Source organism: Poecilia reticulata, chromosome 20 (assembly GCF_904066995.2).
Source record: "Poecilia reticulata chromosome 20, P_reticulata-male-v2, whole genome shotgun sequence".
Lineage (NCBI taxonomy): Eukaryota > Metazoa > Chordata > Actinopteri > Cyprinodontiformes > Poeciliidae > Poecilia > Poecilia reticulata.
Genome location: NC_088849.1, coordinates 772,994 through 799,259, shown reverse-complemented (window position 1 = coordinate 799,259; position 26,266 = coordinate 772,994). Strand labels below are relative to the sequence as shown.

The 26,266-nt window shown below is 37.3% G+C and overlaps 1 protein-coding gene across 2 annotated transcripts in view; it reads left to right on the top strand.

The window, feature by feature from the left end:
- Positions 1 to 4,814: 4,814 nt before the first annotated feature.
- rsu1 (Ras suppressor protein 1) overlaps positions 4,815 to 26,266 on the top strand; it is a 32,728-nt gene continuing 11,276 nt past the window's right edge. Inside the window, exons 1-8 of one of the 2 annotated variants that reach the window (XM_008438254.3) lie at positions 4,815 to 4,948; positions 5,116 to 5,228; positions 6,709 to 6,759; positions 13,768 to 13,888; positions 15,345 to 15,469; positions 17,978 to 18,060; positions 18,386 to 18,500; positions 21,515 to 21,647. In XM_008438254.3, coding sequence (XP_008436476.2) covers positions 5,120 to 5,228; positions 6,709 to 6,759; positions 13,768 to 13,888; positions 15,345 to 15,469; positions 17,978 to 18,060; positions 18,386 to 18,500; positions 21,515 to 21,647 — 737 coding nt within the window. In that variant the 5' untranslated portion in view covers positions 4,815 to 4,948; positions 5,116 to 5,119. Of the gene's footprint in view, positions 5,011 to 5,115; positions 5,229 to 6,708; positions 6,760 to 13,767; positions 13,889 to 15,344; positions 15,470 to 17,977; positions 18,061 to 18,385; positions 18,501 to 21,514; positions 21,648 to 26,266 lie in introns of both variants that reach the window. The other variant, XM_008438253.3, reaches the window with a different exon arrangement.

The following is a 26,266-nucleotide window of genomic DNA, read 5'->3' as shown; positions in this document are numbered from 1 at the left end:
AACTTAATAATCGCAAAATAAACATTAAGCCTTAAACCATACCACTGCAACAGACTGAGTGTTCTGCTCTTTGTGTGGGAAATATTAGAATTTTTTTTAGGGGCGTTGTTGTCAGTTGCTATGGCAACGAGTCTGCGTGTAGCCTGGCCAATGCAGAGAGCGAGAAAGACGTGGTTTTGAGTTGTACTTGAACGGTTTTTGCTTAGATGTGGGAGTGGAGAGAAACAAAGTTGTAGACAAAAAAACAACAACAAAAAATAGTCAATGCAATCAAAAAATAGAACTTCAAATTCCATCGAATAAGGATGAATGTGAATGTTAATAATAAAAATATTCCCAATATTGCGTTGACGAATTTATTTAAATGGCAATCAAAATTTTGAAGGACAGAAACAGGGAAAAGCAGGAAACTTTCCATAGTGAAGTTTGGTTCAATATCTTGCCTAACCAACATTCATAGTGGAAAGTTAATGAGTCAACAAGACGTTTTAGATCAAATAAATCACTTGAGATACACCATTAACAAAAAATGTTTAATTGATGTGAGTTCTAGCATATATGGGAGTAATGGCGGATGTGCCAGCCAAAGAATAAGTCCAGACAAATTAAATTAAATTAAATTTAAGGTCCCATTAAATGAAATCTAGGTTGAAGTAATTATTTAAGATATCAATAAAATATGGAAGGATGCAGTACAGATATAAACTACAAAGGGAGGTAATTTAAAGTTAAAAAGTTATCCCTTTATGGAAAAGGGTCTAAAAGGGTTGATTGTTTTTGGGAATAGTTTTTGATGAGAAGTTACCTTGTAAAAATTGCATGAAGCAAATTATGGACAAAAGTAACAAGCTATGAACGGTTTAGAAGTGTTGACATGGGATGCTAACTTTGAGTCTATTGAAAATGTTGATAACACTTTATTTGACGGGGTGTGTATAAGACTGACATGACATAACATCTGTTATGAACATGAAGGAGTCTTCATGAATGTTTATGAATGTTGTCATGAAGTGTCATTTGATAAATAATGGCGTTTTTAATGCAAAGTTGCCCTAAAAGTTGCTTTTAAAGTCCATTACAAGTGCCAACTTTGCATTATTTTGTATATAACACTTGAATGCAAAGTTAGCACTTCTAATGTGCTTTTAATGGAACTTTTAAGGTAAGATAAGGTAAGGTCATTTTATTTATATAGCACATTTTCAGCAACAAGGCAATTCAAAGTACTTTACATGAGTTAAAAGTAAATACAAACAAAATAACAAACCAATGGAGCACGGGGGTCGAAAAACTAGTTAGAGCAACATTACGTTAAAAGTTTCATTATTTACCGAATGACACTTCATGACAACATTCATAAACATTCATAAAGACTTCATGTTCATGACAGATGTTATGTCATGTTTATGACAGTGTCATGTCAGACATATACACACCCCTTCAAATAAAGTGTTACCACAATGTTTATGTCATGAATTCATTAAAGAATAGATTATGAGTGAGTAGTACATGGCTCACAGGATAAAACTTGGTAAAGTAAATAAAAATAAAATGTTATTCAAACTCAACTGTTAAGTATTAGTTGAGGGACTAAAGTTGGAGATGGTAAAATAGCTCCATTATGTTTTACAAGTAAAATCATAAGAAATGCCTTTAGAAGACAACAGTTATTTGGTAATTACTGCATACATTTCAAGTAGTATATTAAAACTTTCCAGTTAAGAAAATGTTAGAAATTGTTGGGAAAGAAGAAATGAACTAAAAAATTGTTTTGACTGGATTGGGGATAACTGTAAGAACATTGAAGTACATAACAAAAATTGTAATCAGACAGTAATGTTGCCCTTAAGACCAGCATGGACATGGAAATACATCTGTGCAGATAGATCTATCAGATATTAAGAAAGAATGAAATGCAACAAATATTACAGATGGATCAAAAGATTAAAAAAATAAGCAACTAGTGTAGCAATAGTGAATTCTGAATTAATTTTTAGGATTTCAAAAAGAACAAATGTTTTGAGTATACAGTAGCATTGTGTGTTATTGACTTTGGAGTGCTTGGAGGATAGTAGAAAAATACAACTAATTATTTGAAATGATTCATAATCAGCATTATTAGGCATTGAAAATGAAACAAGCAACCACCAAAACATACTGCATGTGACTTTTTGTTCGAACTCTTGCTCACACAGTCTACAAAACAAAAATCTAGTAATAATGTGGACTCCTGCTCATGTAGATATTTTGGGTAATATGTGAGTCTAACTTCCAAGACAAATATTGATTTTGGGAACGGGTAATAATAGGAAACTGAATTTAGAACATGTGGTTGCTCAGTTGCATAATGATGAAAGGAACGATATTTCGTTTTTTCCTTTTTTAATCTTTGTAAAATACAATAGATGGCAGTAATGCCAAATTGTTGCATGTAAACTGCGGTTATAAACTGAAGACGAAGAAAAAAATCTACCTCTTCAATATGGCGGACCTCATTGACGTACGCGACGGATATCACCTCCGGTGTGTGTGCACGTCCGGAGTTCTGCTAGACGTAACGTATGCACTTGGACCCATAGACATAATATAAGAGTAGACCCCGCATTGGCTGCTCCGGCGCAGGAAATACGGCGGCCATCTTGGAGCGGTATACCCTCCTACTTTGCTCAATCAAAACGGCAGAAGATGCCTCAGTACTGAAGGATATTGTTGTTCGGATCGATGGACTATTGATGTGAAGGCTCCACAGACAACATTTCACAAGTAGGATGGACATATTATTGTGTATATTTTGTAATTAGAATATTACTTTACTGCATTTAAGTCCACCGGCGAGATACCAGCTAATATTAGCTACAGTGCTTGGTGTAATACGGGTTCAGCCGCTATGAAGGCAGACTGAGATTCCGTAAATCCCCCCAAAAAAAAAAAAAAAAAAAAAAAAAAAAAAAATATATATATATATATATATATATATATATATATATATATATATATATATATATATATATATATATATATATATATATATACTCTAACATTGACTTAGATTATCTGACACAAGAGCCTATATTAGAAATGAAACAATGTAACACATATTATAAAACTTATATTATGTGTTATAATATTCACCAGCAAGGTTTACACAGGTGGTAAAGACTATTATTTATATGTAATTCTTTCACTCTGTCAAAAGTAAGATACATCCTAAATCTTCCGTTTTTGTTTTGAAGGTTTTCTAAAGACACGATGTGAGGAAGAAGAGGGAGAATCTATAAAGAGAGACGGATTCACTGCAGCACGGAAGAATCTCACATCGGATCTCAGCTGCTGAATCTCTGAAGCTAGAAATCATCGGCTGAATAACGTATATATTTATATATATATATATATATATATATATATATATATATATATATATATATATATATATATATATATCTCGCCCATTTCGCCCAGGGGCTTGTCCTCCCATGATGGTACTTCCAGCACCTTGTCTTCTGTTCCCCATTGCGAATGTCTCAGGCAATGGGGAACAGAAGACAAGGTGCTGGAAGTACCATCATGGGAGGACAAGCCCCTACATGGGATGTACCACCGACAAATAACTGAAGTGGCTGATGTCAGGAAAACCTACCAATGGCTGGAGAAAGCTGGACTCAAGGACAGCACAGAGGCTCTCATCCTGGCTGCACAGGAACAGGCCCTAAACACCAGAGCAATAGAGGCTCAGATCTACCACACCAGACAAGACCCAAGGTGTAGGTTGTGCAAGGAGGCCCCTGAGACAGTCCAGCACATAATAGCAGGGTGAAAGATGCTGGCAGGGAAAGCGTACATGGAACGACATAACCAAGTGGCGGGCATAGTGTACAGGAACATCTGTGCAGAATATGGACTGGAAGCCCCGAGATCAAAGTGGGGGAACACCCCCAAAAGTGGTGGAGAATGACCGAGCTAAGATCCTGTGGGACTTCCAGATCCAGACAGACAAGATGGTAATAGCGAACCAACCGGACATTGTGGTGATGGATAAAGAACAGAGGAAAGCCGTTGTGGTGGATGTAGCAATACCAAGTGATACAACATCAGGAAAAAGGAGCACGAGAAACTGGAGAAATACCAGGGCCTCAGGGAGGAACTGGAAAAGACCTGGAAGGTGAAGACCACAGTGGTGCCTGTAGTCATCGGGGCCCTCGGGGCAGACAGTCACCCCCAAAATGGAGCAGTGGCTCAAACAGATCCCAGGAACAACATCAGACATCTCAGTCCAGAAATGTGCAGTTCTAGGCACAGCCAAGATACTGCGCAGAACCCTCAAGCTCCCAGGCCTCTGGTAGAGGACCCGAGCTCAGAGGATCAAACAGACCACCCACGGAGGGTGAGAAGGGAATTTTTTATTTTTTTTTATTTTATATATAAATAAAATTCAGTATTAATCATTATTTATTTGTGTTTGTATAGTTATATAAATATGTAATGATATTACTAAATAATTTATTAAATAAATTATGAACGGCTGTGGGCTTTGTAATATGCTCATCATACATCAATATCAGAATATTCAATTCCTATTCTATTGTTATAGCCACTAAGCATATTTAAATATGCTGAACTATGTATTAAAAACATGCTTAAAAAATACAATTGTTTATAAATGTAGCTTTGATAGATGTTTGAATATGGTTTCCAGTAACAAAAAAGTGTGTTATGATCGATTAAATGCGCTGATACATCATTATGTTGCTAAACACATAACGCTGAGTGGAGTGGTGGACCGCTCCAAGATGGCCGCCCTAAATCTTGTCAGCGACAATAGCTGAGAGCGGCCATGAGGCGTCTATCCTTATATTATGTCTATGCTTGGACTCCTCTCGGTTTAGTCTGGCGCAGTGAGGAAGAGACATTTCCTAATAAGGAAAGCGTGTGCTTTCGGATACACTTCCGGGTAGGTGGAGAATTTGATGAAAAGTCTTGCTTTGGAAATACTTCTAAACATTTTTTTAAACGGTGAGCCTCATTGGTCCTGTTATTTACCACATATTTTCCTGGCTTCTTCTCCTGCTTTCATCCTGTGCGGTAATGTCTGTATGCGTTTCGCCTCCATCTTTTCAGAACGATGTCAAAGTCTTTGAAGAAGATCGTGGAGGAAAGTCGGGACAGGAGCCTTCCTGAGGTAGAAATGTGCGACAGGGGGATCTCGAACATGCTGGACATCCCAGGCCTCTGTAAGCTAAAAGCTCTTCTTCATTTGTAAAACTGGAGCAAGAAGGCTGAAAAGTGTCGATCCGTGTTGTGGAAGTGGAGGGTGGGGAGGGGGGATTGTTCCCTGCTCTGCTCTCTTAAAGACGTTTTTTCTAAGCTGCATTCTTAGAGAAGAAATTCTTGACATGTTTGAAGTTGAGCTTTGTGTTTTCTGTTTTGCATTGATAAACTATCTCATGGTAGAGGCAAGTTGGAATAACTGTTATGTCACTACCATTTTTTATTCCTTTCCCAATTAAGTTACAAGTTCACAACAAATGTCTTAAGGCACTCAAGAAAAAAAAATTGTAGTTCAGTCATGCATACTGAAAATAGTTTAAAAAGTTTCTATCTAACAAGACTCAACAGACTGCATTTAGCGTTGACTTCCAGCATTCACTCCTCCTGGATGAGGACATGGCATTGTGTCGTTGACTTACAGCAGTCCTTCTTACCAGCATTCAGAGTAAGAGGGATTACTCTGAGGAAGAGCAGCGGCTCTTCTCAGAGTAGAGCCACTGCTCCTTCACGTCAAGAGGAGCCAGTACAGGTGGCTCAAGTCAGTGGCGCAACTACACATTATTCAGGTGGATGCGAAAACATAGATCGGCGCCCCCCCACCCCCTGAGGGAAGGAAAGTCAGGGTGAAGGAGCAACTCTCTCACCCCCCCTCCCTCAAGGCGACGATACGTGAAAGCTAAAACTCGCTACATTTACCTCGTTATGTGCGCGAGTTGAAGGACCGTAAGGCGCGCTGAAGTGTATGGGAAAACATCATCGGCACGCCGCCCCCTCCAGACGGAAATTTTGGCGCCCCTCTGGTGCTGCGCCCCTATGCGTTGCATACCCTGCATACCCGCTTTTTGCGCCACTGGCTCAAGTATCTAGTCAGGATGCCTCCCTCGTGAGGTGTTTCAGGCACGTTCCACCAAAGGAAGACCCAGGAAATGCTGGAGGGACTATGTTCCCCTGCTGGCCTGGGAATGCCATGGGATTCCCCTGGAGGAGCTGGAACAAATGACTGGGGTGAGGGAAGTCTGGGCCTTCTTACTTTGGCTGCTACCCCTGTGACCCGACTCCGGATAAGGGAAGAAAATGGACAGATGGATAAAGAGAATTGGTCCAAGAATGGAGCCCTGTGATACTCCACATGTAACCCTGGAGTGTGAAATTATGTTCACATAAGCAAACTGGGATCTGTTGGGCAGATAGGATTTAAACCAACATAGTGCTTTTGTCTTGATACCTACATGTTCAAACAGTTCTAAGAAAATATTATGGTCAACTGTGTCAAAATCAGCACAGAGGTCTAGTAAAACCAGAACAGACACAAGTCCATTATCTGAGGGCAAGAGAATACTCTGTAAGTTTGAGCAGCTCTGATTCAGAGCTATTATGAATTCTAAAACTATTCTATAAAACTATTTGTGCATTTTTGACTTTTTTTCTTGTCTGTCATTTCAGTCACTCTGTCTCACATCACTCAGTTGGTCCTCAGTCACAACAAGCTCACAGGTAAGATGGTCTCTTCACCTTACAATTGATACATTAAACTGCAGTATTTAAATAAGCAGTTGTCGCTAGAATGAAGAAAACATGTCAACAGCTTTAAAGAATTGCTGTCATTACAACAGTAATGAAGTAAAGATGTGCTGCTTACTTTGTGCACATTTTTGGTATAATTCTTAGATCGGTTAACATCTAAAATTATTACACACTGTTACAATTCTTGCTTATCACATAATAAATCCATCAACTTCACTAAAAGATACCCAGTAATTACATTTTTTTCACACATTCATCAACAGAACAGTCACAGCAACTAGTGAAACACAACCAGCTCTGCACCCGTTTAGACACACTATGGCTAAAACAATATCCTAAATAGAAAGATGTTTAGAATTTTTGTATCATATCACATTAGGCATTACCTGTTTTAGGTCAGTTTGGATCACCAGAGATATTTGTTTTTGCTAAATGTCATAATGATAGGATTGTTTAAGAGATTATTTTGTTTTCTTTAGTACTGCTTAAAATGTAGAAGTTTACATAGATTCATTTTACCTGTCAACTTTCAGGAAGGTATGGGTTTGCACTGATAAACTGACCCAAATCTTATTCATTTTGGGAGATTGGTAATTGGATGCTAAATACATAAAAACAATTCCATCCACCATTCTTATCCAACTCTGCAAATTTCTGAAAATCAGCCACTGTTTCTTTTTGCTTGCCCTGAGAAAGGACTGACCGACTCGCCCATCAGCTCACATGTGCAGTTAACTGTAGTCCCTCTACTAATGCAGAGTTAGTGACTTTGTTGTTACATTTGGCATCAATTCAAACAAATATTGGTATTGGCCAGAATCAGCAGAATTATCTGTGATTGCCTAGAAAGTTGAAACTGTTGTTGCTCTTCTCTGGGTGATGATGATTCACAATATTTGGATTACATACTGGTGGCATACATAGTTTTTGTGTGAAGCTGTAACTTTTCACTAAGTAAGGTACAAATATTCATGCACAGCCTGACAGGGCCGTGCAGAGACCACTAAAGGGGCAGGTGCTCAAAAAACAGGGCACATCTAACCTCATTCTAGGACAGAATATTAACAAAGTCTCTCAGCTTTCAGAGTTTAATAACAATGATCAATTACAAAAATGTGACATATACAATCACAGCTAACGAACATCTCCATATAGAGCATACAACTATGCCTATGTAAGATATCTTATTAGTAATTTCTTTCTGCAGGTCTATTTTGTTATAGGAAAGTTTTATATTCAATATTCAATATTCAAACCTGCAATTTAGCAAGATATGAAAATCAGAGCTGGACCACCAGACATATTTTGTCTTTACAGAATTACACTATTAAAAATATAAACAAGGGCACAAAGCAACCTTTTAGTGACTGTAATCTATAAAACAGAGCTGCCTGTTTGCTGCAGTGGAGATGAAGACGGTCCATTCAGGAAAGCAGAGCTGCAGCAAACTTTAAGGTGGAACTGCAGAAAAAAGAAAAAAAAATATCAAAAGCAAATATTGAATTGTTAATGCATGTCACCATGAGAAAAGCCTACCGAGTTTTGCTTAAAAAAAAACTTTTAAAAAAATGTAAATCACACATTTTTGACTCATGAAGTTAACTTTTTTTTTTTGCAAAACAAACTTAGTTGCGCTTGTCAGAAATCGTTTCTTGCTATTCTAAGTTTTGGTTTGTGATTCTCACATGACGTCTTGAGCAGGGCCTAAAATCACAACAAAAGATTTATGATGTGTGCAAATAAATGTTTATGTTTGGTAAAAAAAAATAATTAGTTATTTAATTTAAAAAAAGTATTTTAAACAAAACTTTTTTTTAAAGAAATCATTACAATTCCAAAAGTTTTGATTACAATTTTATTTTACTAAACTGAGGTTATTTTTTTTTACATTGAATAATTGGGAAACAAATTTAACTTCATCCTCTGTGAACCAGAAACTAAACTTAAAATCTGGTTGAGTTTTTTCTCCTTCATTAATGTCACTTTTATTACATACATTATATCTATCATAGTAATTCAGGGTGAGTTATTTTTAATTCTAAATGAATATCCTTGTTGAACTTTTATTTAAGTGTTATTCTACTTCAAAATACATTTACCTAACGCCAGAATAAATGCAATGTACATTATGCAGCAAAGGAAATTAGAAGATCTGACATATATCCATTATGGAGATGACAGGTTTTGGACGGGCGATGTGCCTTATTGCATAATATATACTAAAGAATGACTGATATCATTAAAGATACAGGGAAGAAACTTTTAGTTATCTTGCTTTGCTAGCAAAGTCGTTAGCTAGCAGCTAGCTAACAGCACAACAACAACAGCCTAATGTCTGTATGATAAAAATACTGAATGATAGATAAGAACAGTTTCTCCTCACCTCAGTAGTTCTTCAGAGAAAGGCAGACGCAGAGGCCTGTCAGTGTCTGTTGTATTTCATTACCTCTCTGCTTAAACCGCGACTCCGAGCTGAAGCAGAAACGATACTTCAACGTTTCCGTCATCTGACAAGCAGCAAGTCTACTCCACTTTATTCACCAAAAACGTTTTTTTTTTTATTCACCAAAAACTGTTCTGTAATCTGGGACATTCGCTACGATGAGCTCCAGTTAGCCGCCTTATCTCACTGCGCGAGAGGCAACTGCATCATGCGTCACAGGCAAAAGGTCAAAGGTAACAAGGTGACCGGGGGGCTTATTATGTTGTACAAAAAAGAAACAAAAAAGCAAAGAATTTCAGAATATGTTTTTATGTGTCAGAAGAGGGCTTAGGAAATAATAAATACCAAAAAATAAATAAATAAATTGACCAAAAGGGCACTTGGGGGCAAGGAGAAAAAAGGGCAGGTGCTCAAGCCCCCCCAGACCCCCCTCTGCACGTGCCTGCAGCCTGACATTTGTGACCAAAACTATTGGGGAATTTTACTGCCATAATTCGAGAGCCCACATCTTTAGTCTGACCACAGGACTTCATGTCTTTGTTATCAAAACTTGTGAAAATGTGTGCTCTCGACTTATGGCAGTAAAATTTCCCCATCCATACAAAACATACTTCAGATTTTCAGAGCTTGATTACAACAATTAAGTAATTACTGACCTAGTTTTTGCAAGTGCAAAATGCGCCTGATACAACTATGCAAAGAAGGACACATAGATACAATGACAGAAAATATGGCTGGTTAAATATTTGGAATATAAAATAATGATATTAATAATGGTAGATGAGATGATAAATATCCTTCAGCAATATAAATTTTGAGCAACAGGACTACCTAACAAATCCAGCACATCATCACATTATGGCACGACACCGTTATTTCTGGATACCCTAGATCTATAGCTGGACAATAAACCATTAATGTATATCCAGGGGTGAAAGTAGTTTTAAATACTTGGGAGTGCTATGACCAAAATAAATAAAAAATAAATAAATAAAAATAATATATATATATATATATATATATATATATATATATATATATATATATATATATAAGCTGGTTAGCTCTTGAATTGCTACAAAATAAAGCTGTATTTCCTTCAGCCCACTGGCTGCAATGTTGACACCTTGAGATGCCATGAAACCTAAATCCTGAACATCATGGCATGGAGAGCATCCCAGTTCCAGTTTTCCATGTCTGACATATAACCATTCATTTTAGCTTTTAAACTGGTTCTATTGATCCTGTGTCCAGACAGAGGGATAATCAGTAGCCCAGTTTGTTCTGAAGATCCTGCAGCTTCCACTTCTCTTCCTAACATGGTGCCTCCTCACCCTGACTCTCATACTGACAGGAGGAACCACAGAGCTCTGTTAGGTTAAAGCTCATCTTATGAAGTTGGGATATTTTTCCTCCAACAGGTTCCAGAGAATCACCTCAAACCAGATGTTGGACTGGATTTTATTTCACTGTCATTTGTGAATGTTAGAGCCTCATTTTCAACAGTGGAGCTATAAAGGTTGAAAAGGGTTATTATTTTGGAGAAAATCTCATCAACATCAGTATTTTCACTAAATAAGAGGCAAAAAACAAAATTGTTTGATAAAGGAAAAGCCTCTCAGACTTTGAGCCCGACAATACCAAACTATTTTTTTAATACTAGACAATTAATTTATTTTCCCACAATTATTGCGGTAGAAGACATTTATTTATTAAATACTTAATGAAACATATATACCGTGTTTGATGTTTCTCGTAAATGACTTATACTCACAAAGAACAAGGAATTAGTCCAAGTTTGTCGTTTATTGAATGTTCAGAAACTTCAGTGGCTGTAATGAGCCACAGCAAAGGTAAACGAAGGTAAAACAACCTGAACAGGTGATCAACTCTAAGCCACTCGCACCTTTTTACTCTCCGTCTCTCTCTGTCATTTAAGCACACCCGTTGCCATGGCAACCTCCTGCGTTCCACAAGCCGACCCGGGATTACGTTAAAAACATAACATTCAGTCTGATACGATATCAGGTTTGCAGGCTTGATATTTATTTTGTCATCATTAATAAACCTCTCATGAACACAGCGGTGGTTGATTAGTTAATTTTAAACTCCTGCTCTGCTGGTTATTTTGGTAATGGAACCGAAACCCACAAAATTGCGCAACACCTTGTTGAAACAATAATTATTGAGATTATTGCTGTTGAATCATTAATTTGAACACGTTTTGTTGATTTTTTTTGTTCTTTAATAAAGTTAACGTTTTGATAAGGAGTCAGAGGACGTGTTGGTCTCAGCCTCCTGACGGCGTTCAGTTTGTCACCTAATGCCGAGATCGACTCAAAACCTTCCGCGATCGACATATTGCACTGCTGCTCTAGCAAAGCACGAAGAGTTCAGAAACAATATGAAATGAGAAAAAAGTTATTTATTAACTGATTTCGTCTGTTTTAGATTGTTCTTGAAAAACTAATCAGTCACGGCTGTCGCGGCTGCACAGTTTAACCCACTGATTCTTTACAGCAGACAGCCGCTCCCCTCTCTTGCAGGTACTGCGTACCCCCGCTAAATCTTTTAGGGGTACGCAGTACCCTCCGTACCCCCTTACTTTCACCCCTGTGTATATTGCAATAGACATTTGATCAATGTAAATAAATAACACATCTCATTTGCGCTCGCGACTTTTGGCATAATAATGCCGCCATACGTGGGATCCGTCAAGCTGTTCTGTGCTCCAACTGAAGCCAATTGAGTAACTTCAGACTAGCTGAAATGACTACGGTGTGTAATTTACCAGAACACTGATGAAAAGGGTTGTGATCCTCACTGCCAATATGGGCTGGTATTATTAAAGATGATCTGTTCTGGTTGAAGATTTATTCAAAATCAGCTCCCAAACCTACTGCCAGTTCTTAGAAGACTCAAGCAGTGATACAAGAAAAAGTTTGTGTCTTTCAAGAAGACCGTGATTTTTATGCAGGACAGTTGATCGTCAACAGATCAAGAAACTGACAGACTCTATGAGTGGAAGGCTTATAACTGTTATTGAAAAGAAGGTAAAGTTAAAGGTAATTTTATTTACATAGCACATTTTCAGCAACAAGGTAAAACAAAGTGACAAACCAAAGGAAAGAGAAAAAGAATCTAATGTTGATCTAAAGTATGTAAACTAGGTTCTCCTGTTCAGGGTTGCTAGATAATATACGTACATGTCCTCTGGTCTAATTCCTTTACTGGTTTGGAAGAATAGGAGTCTAAAAGGTAGTTGCTAAGTTGGTGACAGAAGGGTGGCTATATTGGTCACTGATTTAATTTTTAAATGTCAGGTTTATTTGTCAATTTCGAGTTGTATATTTATTATTTTCACTTTAAACAGATGACAAACAAGTGAGATGGGAAAAGTTTCAATTTGAATTCAGTTCTATAATAATCCTGCACACATAGACAGTCCTAAAAAAGCCAAAATCTCACTTTTACTTTCTTAAGTATTCAGGTGTGAGAGGTTATTAATATTTTGGATTGACTAAAAGCGCTGTAGATATTCAACAATAAAAATAATCCACAAAGCTACAAATTGAGTAATAATTGTTTACACACAGTACATTTTCCTTTTTTCTTTACAATGTAACAAAATGTAGATTCTTACCATGCACTGTGAAAATGAATACAAGTAAATATTTATAAAATATGTTCCTCAAACATATGTGAAAGGATCAAATCAACACTCCAGCTATCTTTTTGATAGGCAAATAAAATTGAATACAAACCTGAAAAAAGTTGATTTTACATAATACCACTGCCGTCACCTTAAAGTTATCTGTCAAATAAGTCAGGTTGTAAGAAATTTTCAAAGGCTTTAAGTTGTCTAAAGTATGAAGGAACTGCAGTTAGGTGATGTTAAGCAAGGCCTTTGGATGCTTTTCTAAGGTTTTGTTGCAAACCAAGCATGATGATCTTACACAGACCGTGTTTGTTTACTGAATACATTAACTTTTTCTAATTTAGTCCTACAACACTAATAGTTGGTCTTTGCAGAATAAACGTCTCTAAAATGTGTTTTGCTCCTGGTTTCCAGGTGCTGCTGATCAGAGATCAGCTGACCAGGAAAGTGAATCGTTCACAAGCGCAATTAGTTGTTTCAAACAGTGTTAAAAAAACTAAGGTGGTGTTGTTAGAGCATCTGTCTTCAGAAGTACTGTGCTAAATAATATTTCTGTGGTTAAATTGATCATCTTCACAGAAACTGTCAGCATAAAACCAAAGCAGAATCAAACAATAACTGGATAAAACATTTAGAATGACGTTCCGGTTCTTTTCCTGAACCAGTTGAGAACTGGATCTAGCAGCAGTCCAGCCTGGAGCCTCTTTGGTGGAAAACCTCTGTTGACATTCTTTAGGTTAGCACTCATAAGATAACCTCTAGATGTGTGTTATTGTACACAAATGTTTTTAAAGCATATTCATTTCACAGATCCACATCTGTACTGTTGCAGAGATATAAAGTAATTTAATTGAGGTCTATAAAATTTCTCTTCCAGCTGTGCCTCCTAACATCTCAGAACTGAAGAATCTGGAAGTTCTGAACTTGTTCAACAACCAGATTGAAGAGCTCCCGACTCAGATCAGCAGTCTTCAGAAGCTGAAACACCTCAATCTTGGGTATGTGACATTTTAAGTTTCTCTTATTTGAGGCCTTTCATCATTCACAGAAACCAATCAAACAGGTATATTGAACACTGAGGTGTATCAGGACTGCATTTTCCTTAATGATGCAATTTGAGGTTAAAACTAGGACAATTTCATGTGCAGTAATATGTAATAAATGTGTAACATCTGCTTCATAAAAAAACCCAGCAACCTGGGTTTTTATGATTAGTAAAAATGTGAGCATTAAAAGAAAAGTCCCCTATTTAGTTGACAAATTTAAACAATGTTGACAATCTGTCAATGATTTTCCCCCCAAAAAAACTGTCTTTATCTCGTATAATAAAGTCTCATTCCACATAACAAAATATTTCTTACTGATGGTATTACAAATACTAATGACAGCATAAGGAGAATATTAAAATACAGTTATCAAAGACAGCAATACTATTGCTGCTGTAAAATCGCAAGTTATTGTGGCATAGACCATGTTAATATGAGTATGATTTGATAGAGAATTAAAGTTTTATTGTCTCTACTACAGTTTTTTACTTTTCCCGCCAACAAAAAAAGAAAGGTGGGTGATTTTCTTTGATTGAACAAAATATCAACAACTACTGTATTTTCACTTCAAAGCAGTAAAGAATATTTAATAAGATATCCTGTTGTTAAATTGTCTTTGCCTTGCATCCAAGCACCTGAACCTGCTGACCGGTACGGTGTCCATCAGGCCACGGTCAGCTGGATCATCACAGCATGGACTAACCTTTTATTTACAGTACTCAGTTAAATTAGGATCTTGAAACCGGAGCACCAGATATGCAAAAATCTACCTGCAGATTTTAATGGCTACCCTGACCCTGCAGTCATCCTGGACGGGGCTGAGCTGGACTTCCTCTCCTCCAGAGTGACGAGTTTTCATCACCAGTAAAGGCAAAACAAGTCTGATGTCTGATTAGCTGCTAGGAAGTATATTATATATTCACTGTTCATTTTGCAATCCTGTTTGTTCCTACAATAAAATCGAATGTCTTTAATAATGATCTGCATGTTACAAACCTGTTCTCCTTTATCTCAGTGTTTACATTACATGAAGTATTTGCATATGGACCTGGCCTTCAAGTGAGATCTTAAAATACAACACTTTCAAGTAATTCCAGCAAAGAAATATGAATATTAAATAATATGCAGTTAGTCATAAAATTCAATATACTGAATATATACCTAGTTGAACGCTCCTGTTCTCAATCCGAAAACCCTGAGTATCACAGAGCTGGGTAGGTGTACTCAGAGTGACTGTCTTCTACTCAGAATTTGTCTATCCCACTTTCTGAATCAGGACTTTAGTTTATGATTTTGAACTTCACAATATGCTAGTTTTCTGACATGTTAATGAATGAATGAGTGAATATTTTGCTTTAAATTGAAATTCTAAACAAGTGGGAAACTGGCTCTGTTTCTGTGAATACAGGATGAACCGTCTCAGTGTCTTGCCCAGAGGATTTGGATCTCTTCCTGCTCTCGAGGTGTTGGACTTAACCTACAACAACCTGAACCAGAACTCTGGTTCTCTGCCTGGAAACTTCTTCTATCTAAGTGAGCATTTGGCAAACAACACGGAACACACCATGTTTATTTGTGAGTAAGGTACATGCAGGTTACAGGTTACAGAGGGACATGCCACTGTTTCAGTAAAGACATGGCTCACATGTACACACTCACATGAACATGAAACTGGTATTATGACATTTTCCCACTCTGGGGTTTGTTTTCAAAATTGATTGTTTCTGGTCTCCCAAAATGCCAGATCTGTGTGGACACACAGCCTAGAGAAAAAACCTTTTTGGATGCACCTAATGTCATCCATATGTGGACTGGGTCTTAGGTTATGTTCACACAGGAGGCAAATGCCACCCAAATCTGTTTTTTTAATTGACTTACTTTTTGCCTATATATACCTTTCTTATGGCAGTTTGAATGAGCAAATTCTGATCTTTTCAGGCATCCAGCCTTAATTAATTCCATTAACAGTTTGTTGCTGTTTGACGTCTACATTTTTCAAGCAGGTTTTTTTGGGGTCATAAATAATTTGCAAAGATGTCTGAAATATTAACAACTACAAAACAAATGCAAAAAACAATCAGATTTCAGCAAAAAATCTGAATTAAGCATCAATAACAGCTTTGTGAACATAGCTTTTGTCTGCTTCGACATGACTGGGAGTGATGTCTGTACCATAGAGGTTCAGTCAGAGTATACGTAGATACTGCTCTGATATAAAGCTTATGATCCAGTAAGACATAATTGGTCCAAATAGATGCTTCATTGTTGCACTTCTTTATCAGTTTAGATTGTCTGGGTTAGGCATTTGTAAGAGAAGTAATTATGGTGGAGACATCCCAGGAGGAGAACGTAAAACATGGACACAAAATGCACTTTATGTGGTTCTGTTTTGAAATGCAACAAATCAGCATCATTCTGTCGGCTGAACAGCATCAATCTCTGGGCCAAAAATGACTGATGTGAGGTGATGAAAGAAAAGTGCAGGGCATGATGGGAAAAAACATTATGCCATTAAGCACAGCTGATGGTGAGGGCCTTTGTGAGTATTTATCTTCATGGAGCCAAGTTTTAACATTCTTCAGCAACAATAGCCACCTCCTTAAAGGGGCAGTGCAACAGGAAGGCAGCTGAATTGGAATCACCACTACCAGCACAAAATGTTGCAGATCATCACGGATTGTAGACGGCAAAGACTGTAGTCTGCAGACCTCTTCACAGACAGAACTTCTGTATGAACATCTGTTCTGGGGGATTACGTTTTTCAGAAATTTGATTCTTTTAATCTTTTATCTTCCTATTTAGCAACTTAAGAGATTCCATCGATCTATCCATCCATACATTATCTTTTCTCTAGAAGGGTTGTTCCTATCTCCAGCTGTTATCAATTAATCGCTAGTTGATCGATAAGAGCAATCAACTTTAGATTAATTCATTTATCAATCATTTCCAGCCCTACTTTGGATCTAAATTACTAAGTCTGGGCACCACCTGATTATCAGGAATATAATAAATAGATAAATAGCTCAGACTCTGTTAATGTTTATATATATACCTGCCTGATGAGGGTTGATTTTAAAATAATGCATGAAGGCATAAGTCTTAAAGACATCACAGGTCAGTACAAATTGTAAATGTTGACAAACCAGGGTTCGTTATACGAGCAGCATTTTATGTTTTCCAGGCACCATAGTGCCATTCTATAACATGATCAAGTAACTATTACCTTCAGTTGTTATAAAAATGCTATATGTTTATCAGAAGCAGAATCATGTTTATTGCCATTGCCAGTAAACAAGATCACATGTTATGTTATAAAATCTGGTGTTTTTTGTTTTGTTTTTACTGCATGGATATTCTCAGCGGTCCAGATGCAGACATCTTTTGTCCACACGATATGTGGAACATGCAGCAGACAAAATAATCTGGGAACTTTTTCTGGGCGTTAGTCCCAGAGCATCCAGATGTAACAGTGATGCACTTATTATTAGTTTTTCTTTCTGCTCAAAATTGGCATTGCTGGACGATATTTATCAATTATTTTACCATTATCATCATTATTATATTTTTAATCTTTCAAATATTTGAACAACCTTGTTTTCTGTCATACTTCCTGCTAGTTGTGTCAGATGCATTTTGCACTTGGAAAAAACGGCTCAATTAGACGAGCACCAGCCTTCACAGTGCAGAGACCAGTGAACAGTGTCATATTGCAATAATTCAGTATTTCGTCATATCTAGTTGTAGTATTGTTTTATATACAGTAGATGGCAGCATATAATATATAATTCATTTATACAATTTCTTCACATGAAAATGCATGTAATTTGTTGCTGTGCTGATACATCTTTTATTTAAAAAACTGGCTAAAGGGGGATTTTCATTCAGAAAGTTTAATTTAAACTATTGAGAAAATGCTCAACATTTCATTTAAAATTACAAAGAACATTCCAGATTTTGTTGGAATGAGGCATCATGTTCATTTGGAATAAGTGGGAAAATTCTATAAATAAGATACACAACCATCTTATTTCTGTTTTCTAGCCACTCTTAGAGCGCTGTATTTGAGCGACAACGACTTTGAATTACTTCCTCCTGACATTGGGAAGCTGACAAAGCTGCAAATCGTAAGTTCACCCTAGTTGTACTAACACGACTTGGACTGATGAGGTTTTCTACTGTCAGGAACAAATGAATGCAAACACACAAGTGTGTGGAATAATCATTCATTAATCATTCACAGAAAGTGTTTTATATTTGTGAAGGTTGTGAGGCTAACTTTATAGGGTTGATTTTTAAAACGGTAATTTGTACAAATAAATCTGTTCATTACGTTGAGCCTGAAGTTCAGAAACATGTGAATGTCTGATTTAAATGTGTAGGAGCTAAAACATTTGAGAAACTGTGTGATGCCAACGTATTTTTATCCTCATCTTTTCTTTGTGTGCCCAGCTGAGTCTCCGAGATAATGATCTGGTCTCGTTACCCAGGGAGATTGGTGACTTGGCTCAACTCAAAGAGCTTCACATCCAGGGCAACAGACTGACTGTTCTGCCTCCTGAACTTGGTACTCAAAAACATACCAACATGCACATCTTCTCTTCGTTCATCAATACCTCTCACTAGTGTTAGCAACACTACTTAAAAAAGTATTTTAGCAACTGGGGATTTTCTTTGTTGATTTTTCAATTTATCATCATAACATGGCAAACTATGCAGAAAGGCTTTACTCCACTTCTATGTATAATTCACTGTTATACAAATTTATTAGCATTTTTGCTAAGTGGCAAAATCTTTTAAAGACACACTGGTTTCTAGTAAATATTGCAATGTGTTTGTTGTGCTGGACGCATACATTGATCACTCTGTCAAGATATTTTATTGTTTACAGCATACCTTCATGCTTACATGGTTTGAACAGAAGAAACCTTTTTTTCTTTATTTTTTCTGTTACACCAACAAATTCAAGCTAACTTCACTCTTTATACTAGATTCTAGATTTCTTATCATAAAAGAACTGTTGCATTTAAAGTGCTCTAGACTACAGCCACACTCACCCAGACACACATAATTACAAATTATTATAACCTTGAACTTGTTGAAAAACTGACTAGATTAACAAAAACATCTCAGACTGCAATAGATCTTCTGTTCTCAAGTAAGACTGAAATAATTGCCAAGCCATTACATTTTTTTGACTGGTTTGTCAAATCATAATAGTATTCTATTTTCAAGAAAGCTAATAGAACAGAGGTACACAAAGCTATACAGGGACTCTACTTTGTATGATGTCAAACCAAACTTTATATCTAAGAGCCATAATAAAGTCCTGAAAATAGCAGACTGGGACAATTGACGTCCACAAATGTAGACGTCAATTGTGAGTTGTTTATCAATAAACTTAGAGGTGATGTCCTCCTTTGCCCATAGGGGGAGGCATAGACCTATAAACAGGAACAAACAACCATGGTTAGATGAAAACTGAATAAACTTGTTAAAATCTCGAGACTCGTTCAAGTAATACTTAAAATCTAGTCTATCTATTGATTAAGATTTACATAAAATGGGGTTACACAGACCAAAAGAAAAGCCAAAGCAAACTTTTTGTTAATCTCTATTATAGAGAATGTGAATGGCAATAGGGAAAGAGTGCAGCACTGGATGAAGGATGCAAAGATCTGTCAGCCCAGATAGCAAAATATGAGTGAATCAACGTTGAAACAACGTCAGGCTTCAACATGGATTCAGTGTTTCTGCCTGACAGTGAAACGGTATAGAAAGTGGTCGGTGACGTTGAATCAACTTTAGGGCTTCAACATAACTGGCACTATATCAATGTTGATTCAACCATCATCTGAATGTGGATCTACACATTTGTGTTGATTTCATATTGAATCAAAGTTAAGGAATAAATATTGATTCATGTACATGTTTTGGTCTGATAGTTCTACATCATAACGTACCATTACAAGTTTCTTCATTGGTGTTAAACTTGCAATTTTGTTGGTAGGCTATGGGTATTATGTCGATCAAAATGATCTTACAATACCATATTTCCAAAAGTGTGTCTACACAAACAAAATGGCATTAATATTACATTTTATTTAGGAAAATAGGCATAGATCTCTAAACATATTTCACTCCTTTTTGACTGTCAGAACAACAGTCTGTTTTCCATGGAAGAACAGTGTCCATGAGGTTAAGCCTTGTACTGTATGAACTTGTGAACTGAGTCCTGAGGAGCTTCTATCGCTGTGTGGTGGAGAGTGTTCTATGCACGCTGCGTTCTCTGCACCGTGTGGCACAGCAGCCGGACGGCTCTGCAGTGGGTGGTTAAAGCTCCACAGAGGACTGTGGGGGAGCAGCCTTTCCTCCACCTCAGACCTCTACACATCACGATGCAGGAGGAGGAGGATGCTCCTCATCATGAAGAACTCCACCCATCCTGCACAGTCTGCTCCAGCCCCTTCCTCCAGGCAGAAGGCTGAGGAGCATCCAGAACAAGACCGCCGGGCTGAGAAACGGTTTCTACCCTTCAGCCGTCAGATTCCTGAACTCAAGCTGCACTTAATTCAGCTTCATGTTACTTTTTAAATTTTAATATTTACACACCTGAGTCCAAATTTCATACCACAAACAAGCAAAGGTGAGCTGAAATGCCAATAAAAAATCCTTGAAATATCTTCAGACCATCAGTTGCATCCACCAAATATTTTCTGTCTTTGGTTTTTTAAAAAGCTGATGGAAAAATCTGACAGCCATCCATCATTTTGACATTGCACACACTTCAGCACTTGGTGCAAACGCGCAGACAGTTTCAACCTTAATTGCTTTCTGACTTGTATAATATCTGATAAAATAGGAAAAATTGCAGATAAAAAGTTCAATGTATTCAGTTTGAAAATGCCACAATGTGGATTATCTGTTCAACTAAAACGGAATGAAAATGAATTGCAGTTAAATGTAGATATAATTTTAAAAATCCATGAGTAAGAACAGATTGACAGGATTTTTGGACACTGTTAGTCAAAATGACGGACAATGGAAAAAGTGTAGGCTGATCTCTACTCCAAACTATGGACATTTTTGCCATGTAAATTCTTTCTACGACTTTAGGGTTGAAATTCTTTGGGAAATCGGCAAAAAAAACAAAACAAGAATTCTGATAAGGTATATAAACTTATAAGCACAATTGTATATCCTCATATGCCACACCAAAAAAATATCAGAATGGATAAATTTGAATCTTGACTTGAGAAATATTGGTAATGTTCAATTGGTGCAGATCAGATATATGTCAGAATTTGTTTCTAACAAAAGGCAATCAGATGATTTGGTAATTAGCTGTGATACTATACTCTCCAGTGTAAACTTGAAGTTCGCAGAACTATTTTACACCAACCTGTTTTATATTTTCTGCTACAGCTTAAAGTTGATTGGGTTCAGATGTTATGAGGTACATGCACTTGTAAAAAAACAAACAAAAAAAACACAACTTTCAGGCACAACAATCCATAAAGATAAGGAACAGTACAATCAGAGTGTTATTGTATTGTTATGTTTGTGTCTTTATGTCTTCAGGTAACCTGGATTTAACTGGGCCTAAGCAGGTGTTCAAAGCAGAGAACAATCCATGGGTCACTCCCATCGCAGACCAGTTCCAACTTGGTGTCTCCCATGTTTTTGAATATGTTCGTTCAGAGACCTATAAGTAGTAAGTACAAAAATACACATATAGTTCTGTTTTTTGGTTTCTTGCTCTCGCCTGAACTATTTCTAGATTTTTATTGTCCTAACTTGATCTTGACACACTGTCTGGGCTTTAGGCTAGAAACTATAAATGTCTCTGCAGAGTTTTTTCATTTACATTAAATTCTACAGATAAACAGCAATAAGTTAATGTATAAAAAAAACAGATAACAGGGTTGCTAGACCCTTGTTAACACGTCTTTGTAAATATACTGAAGGCAATATGGTTTAAGTTTCCAGGTGTGAATATTTTCTTCTAGACATGTAAGTGTTGAAAAGCAGAGCAGCTCAGAAGGATGCTATTAATTCCTTGTTCCATGCAGCACAAAAAGCTACAGAACTGAGAAGATTTCAAATTGTTGCCCTGAGGCATTGTGTGGAACTGATCCCTTCATTGTGTGACTGTGGAAGACCAGACCTTGTTTCAGCTGTGTTAGCTTTATGCTTGCATATTTTTCTGAAACTTTCTCCCTTTACATCATGAACAGCATGCAGCAATACTATGTTTCATTTAAAGTAGGTCATATGACAGTAGCATAGCAATCATAACTTGGATTGTAATATTCCTTATCAGAGACATTAATTATTTTATTTTCTTTCTTACACATCTATGCAATTCAAGCCTAAATGAAGTTGATGAATCTGGTTGCGATATCTTTATCAATTCAAAACTACATCTACATCCTATTTCCTTAGTGTAATGTCCAACGCACACTACACGAGTTGTCGGCCCATTTTCAAAACCTGAGAGACACATTAGCCGACAGAAGTCCTAAGTATAACGGTTCGATCGGGTTCGTCGTGCCGTGTGGTGTCCAGCCACATTGGCCCAAAATAATTTTAAAATCAGGCATTAATGAATGCTTTACTAGAATCTACCTGTGATGCATGTGGCTATAGATTCAGCGTAAAGTCCTGACTGAATGAAAATCATTATAACCTATTTATGTCACGTTAACGAAGAACAGCTGAAAACGTACTGGGTTCATCAACTGCGGTAGTAATTTGGCTCCAACTCCTCTCCTTGTCATTTATATATTCTTTGCACCAAATGTTGAATAAACATTAATGTTGTTTCCGCATATCATCTCCAATGTCCGCTGGACTTCGAGTCGCGCCGTGTCAGCTATTGAGATTTCCCTCCGTAATTTCCCCTCAGAAAGCATGGAGGAGAATCCGCGCTTTCTGATTGGCTACCTGTCACATTCAACAGGCTGCGTTGACTCTCCCAGTTGGAGAAAACCCCTGATTTAGACCGGAGCAGCCACGACGATCTACCGTATCACGCCACACACTGCAGGATGATCGGTTACGAAATCATCAGCGAGAATCTTAGATCGGCCAACGATCTAAGATTATCATAAGATTGAAAATAGGAGCAAAAAATGGTGTAGGATGAACTACTGCATTAGGTAGTCAGATGTGCCCATCTTGTCCATTTAAATCTAGTGATTACTGAAAGGCAATATAGTATACAGACTTCATAATCTGCACTCTTTTGGTTGAATGCAGTATTTATTTCCACTTTGGCTTTATGTTGTTTAGTTTTTATTCAAGTATGTTTTTTGTTAATGGAGACTGAGAATCCATTTTATTTTGTTTTTGGTCGTTTTATTTATTTAGTTTATCAGTTCCAGTGTTACGTGTTCTTTTGAAAATAAAGTGCATCTATCTATGGCAGGAAATAGCATGCATTATTAGTCATTTCCATTAAATCAGTGTCAAAAAGTCTTGAAATATCATCGTTTATCGCAATAATTCTTTAGACAATTAATCGTCCAGCAAAATTTGTTATCGTGACAGGCCTAGTTATGGTCTGTAAGATATATTTATTCTCAGTACTAGATGTGGTCTCAACAAACACATGGCACTTCAACAATATTATTTTACCTTTTATCTGGAAATAGTGTCTGTTTATTCTTGCCATACAGTCCTCTGTATTAATTATTGCTTGAAAGGTCTTGCCATACCGTTTATTCCTCTGTATTTACTTTAGTTTCTTAGTTTATTCTTGCATTTTGTTCTTCATTCATTTCCATTTAGTTTCATTTGATTAGTTTTATCCTCTCTTGGTTTATTGCTATGTCCACTTTAGTTTCTTTCCTGTTGATAGATTTATTTTATAGTTTATTGACCATCAGTAATCTTCACTCATCACCTGCTGCGCCTCCTAATCATCATGTGTTTCACATCATGTGTTGATTTTTCACTGTTCAGCGTCGGATTCTCTGTTTTTATGCCATAATTCACATCTAGTTCGTCGCTCCGTTTTATGTCTCGCTTCTCCTGTTTTCAGAGTTTTGCGCAATGTGCGCATCGTTTTTGATTTTTTTTTAACCCCCTAAGGTGCAGGGCGATTGGGAAACGTATCGATGGGGAAAAGGCAGACTGACATAAACCTTTCAAAACAATGGAAACAATTTCTGATTCCGATTCTGATTATTGACATTTAAAAGTGCTGTGGTACCGTTGTTCTATCACACCTGTTTCATACCGAAGGAGAAACAGGTGTGATAGGCATTTTATACCTGTCTATCGAGGTATAAAATGAACACTCTCTATCGTGGCATCACCCATGGAGGGATTTCTTTATTTAAATGGGTTCATTTTTCAGAGGGATACACAGAGAGGGTATCGGGATTTTAGTAATTACATGTTTAAAAGAGATTTTCTGCTGTCCTTCCATGGTAGCGGGCAGCTTTCAAACGGAAATAAAACACTTTTTAATATAAGTTGCTGCTTTGACATGATCACAGAACTGCCAAAATATATGTACAAAAATACCAGACAAAGTGAATCACAGCACCGTTATCAGCCGGTGTAACGCTGAACTGATGGTGAAGCTACTAGCAGGAGAGGATCTGCGCCAAAAGCTACAAACACTGAATAGAAGAAGAGCTGCCATCGATACAGTTGCAGCCAAGCATGATTTAATGTTACACAATACAGTTTTACCAAGTTGCTCAAAGTCTAAACTGGTATTGTTGTGCAACCTCTATGCTAGAGTGTGATTAATCTGGTTACATTTTTTAATTGATAATTGACTGAAGCACTAATATCTGTCTCGTACTGTCTGTAATCTACATTATAAACATTTTCCAAGATGTAGTGGGGAACCGCTACTAACTGCAGTGTTTAGACAGTTTTAACTTTTGCTTCTGAGGTTTAGTAGGCAAACACACTCAGGTTGTTTGTTACCTGGAGGTTAGCCACCCGTCACCAGGACCTGTATCTGATGACAGAAGAGAACTCATTAGCTCACAAGCTGCCCCAGCGCAGGCATGGCAGCCTCTGTGTTCACCCTTTGCTTGCACTCATGCTTTGCTTGCATTCATGCTGAGTGAGGCACACGTGGCAGGACACTTGTGTGTGTGTGAGCGTGTGTGTGGTTGGAATGGGGCGGTGGAGGAGTTTTGTCAGGCAAAATTACAAAATGTGTGGCACTGCCAATACAGGCTTTTAAATCCAGACATATGTTACCTTGGGCTGCTCTCTACACTGTTGTAAACCTTGGTTGAAATAAGGTAAAAGGCAACAAAAGGTGTAGAGTAGTTTTTATATTGTAAAAATTCTTGAGAATACTGGTGGTATATCAGGATCTAAATCAGTGTTTCTCCATCCTGGTCCTCAGGCCCCCCTGTCCTGCATGTTTTGGGTGTTTCCCTTCTGCCACACCTGAATTGTATCTTTGGGTGATTAACAGGCTTCTGCAGGACTTGATGGTCATGCAGTCATTTGAATCAGCTGTTCTGGAATAGAGGCACATCTAGAACATGCAGAGCAGGGGGGCTGAGGACCAGGGTTGAGAAACACTGGTTTAAATATTTTCAAGATAAATTTTCTACTCACAAAAAATATATTTTTTAAGATGGTTTTTGCTGGGATTTTCCTTATTTTTACAACTCTTCCGTTGTAATCTTTCTGTCTCTGAGTCTACGAGGTATACTGTTAAATCACTTGGCACTATTGTTGAAGATACAGTAAGTCAGCTTCAAAGAGAGGCCATCAAGTCAATGGCCTTTGGCCTTGTACACTTCAGTCATGAACATATTCACACACGCGTACTTTCTAACTTCTTAAAAAGACACACACCAGAGTAATAGAAAATAGAAAACCAAATGTTTCTACTCCTTGCTGACACAAACGCAGCTGTGTGCAAAAAGAACTGACTGGGCTTAATTAAGCCAACATGGAATAAGAGAACTCCATAAAATCAGCCAGAGGAATCGGAATCTATTCCCCTCTTTTCCTCTGCTGCTAATTGGTTCTTGCAAGTCACCATTTGAGTAGAAAAATAGGCATGGACACACACACACACACACACGCACACACCGACACACACGCAGACACACAAATGCAAATACAAAAGTGGTAAATTATCCTATGTAATTCAGCTTTTTGAGGTTTAAAGAATTGAATATTTACAGTGTAGGTCACTATCTCTCCAGGTTCTTCAGCACACAGATTAGTGAGTGAGCACTAAGGTTATCTATGTGACACATGCAACAGCCAGTAGATATGTAATACTACTTTTAACATTAGTGAGTCACTGTCTTGCAATATTTACTGCTGATGTAGAGCCAG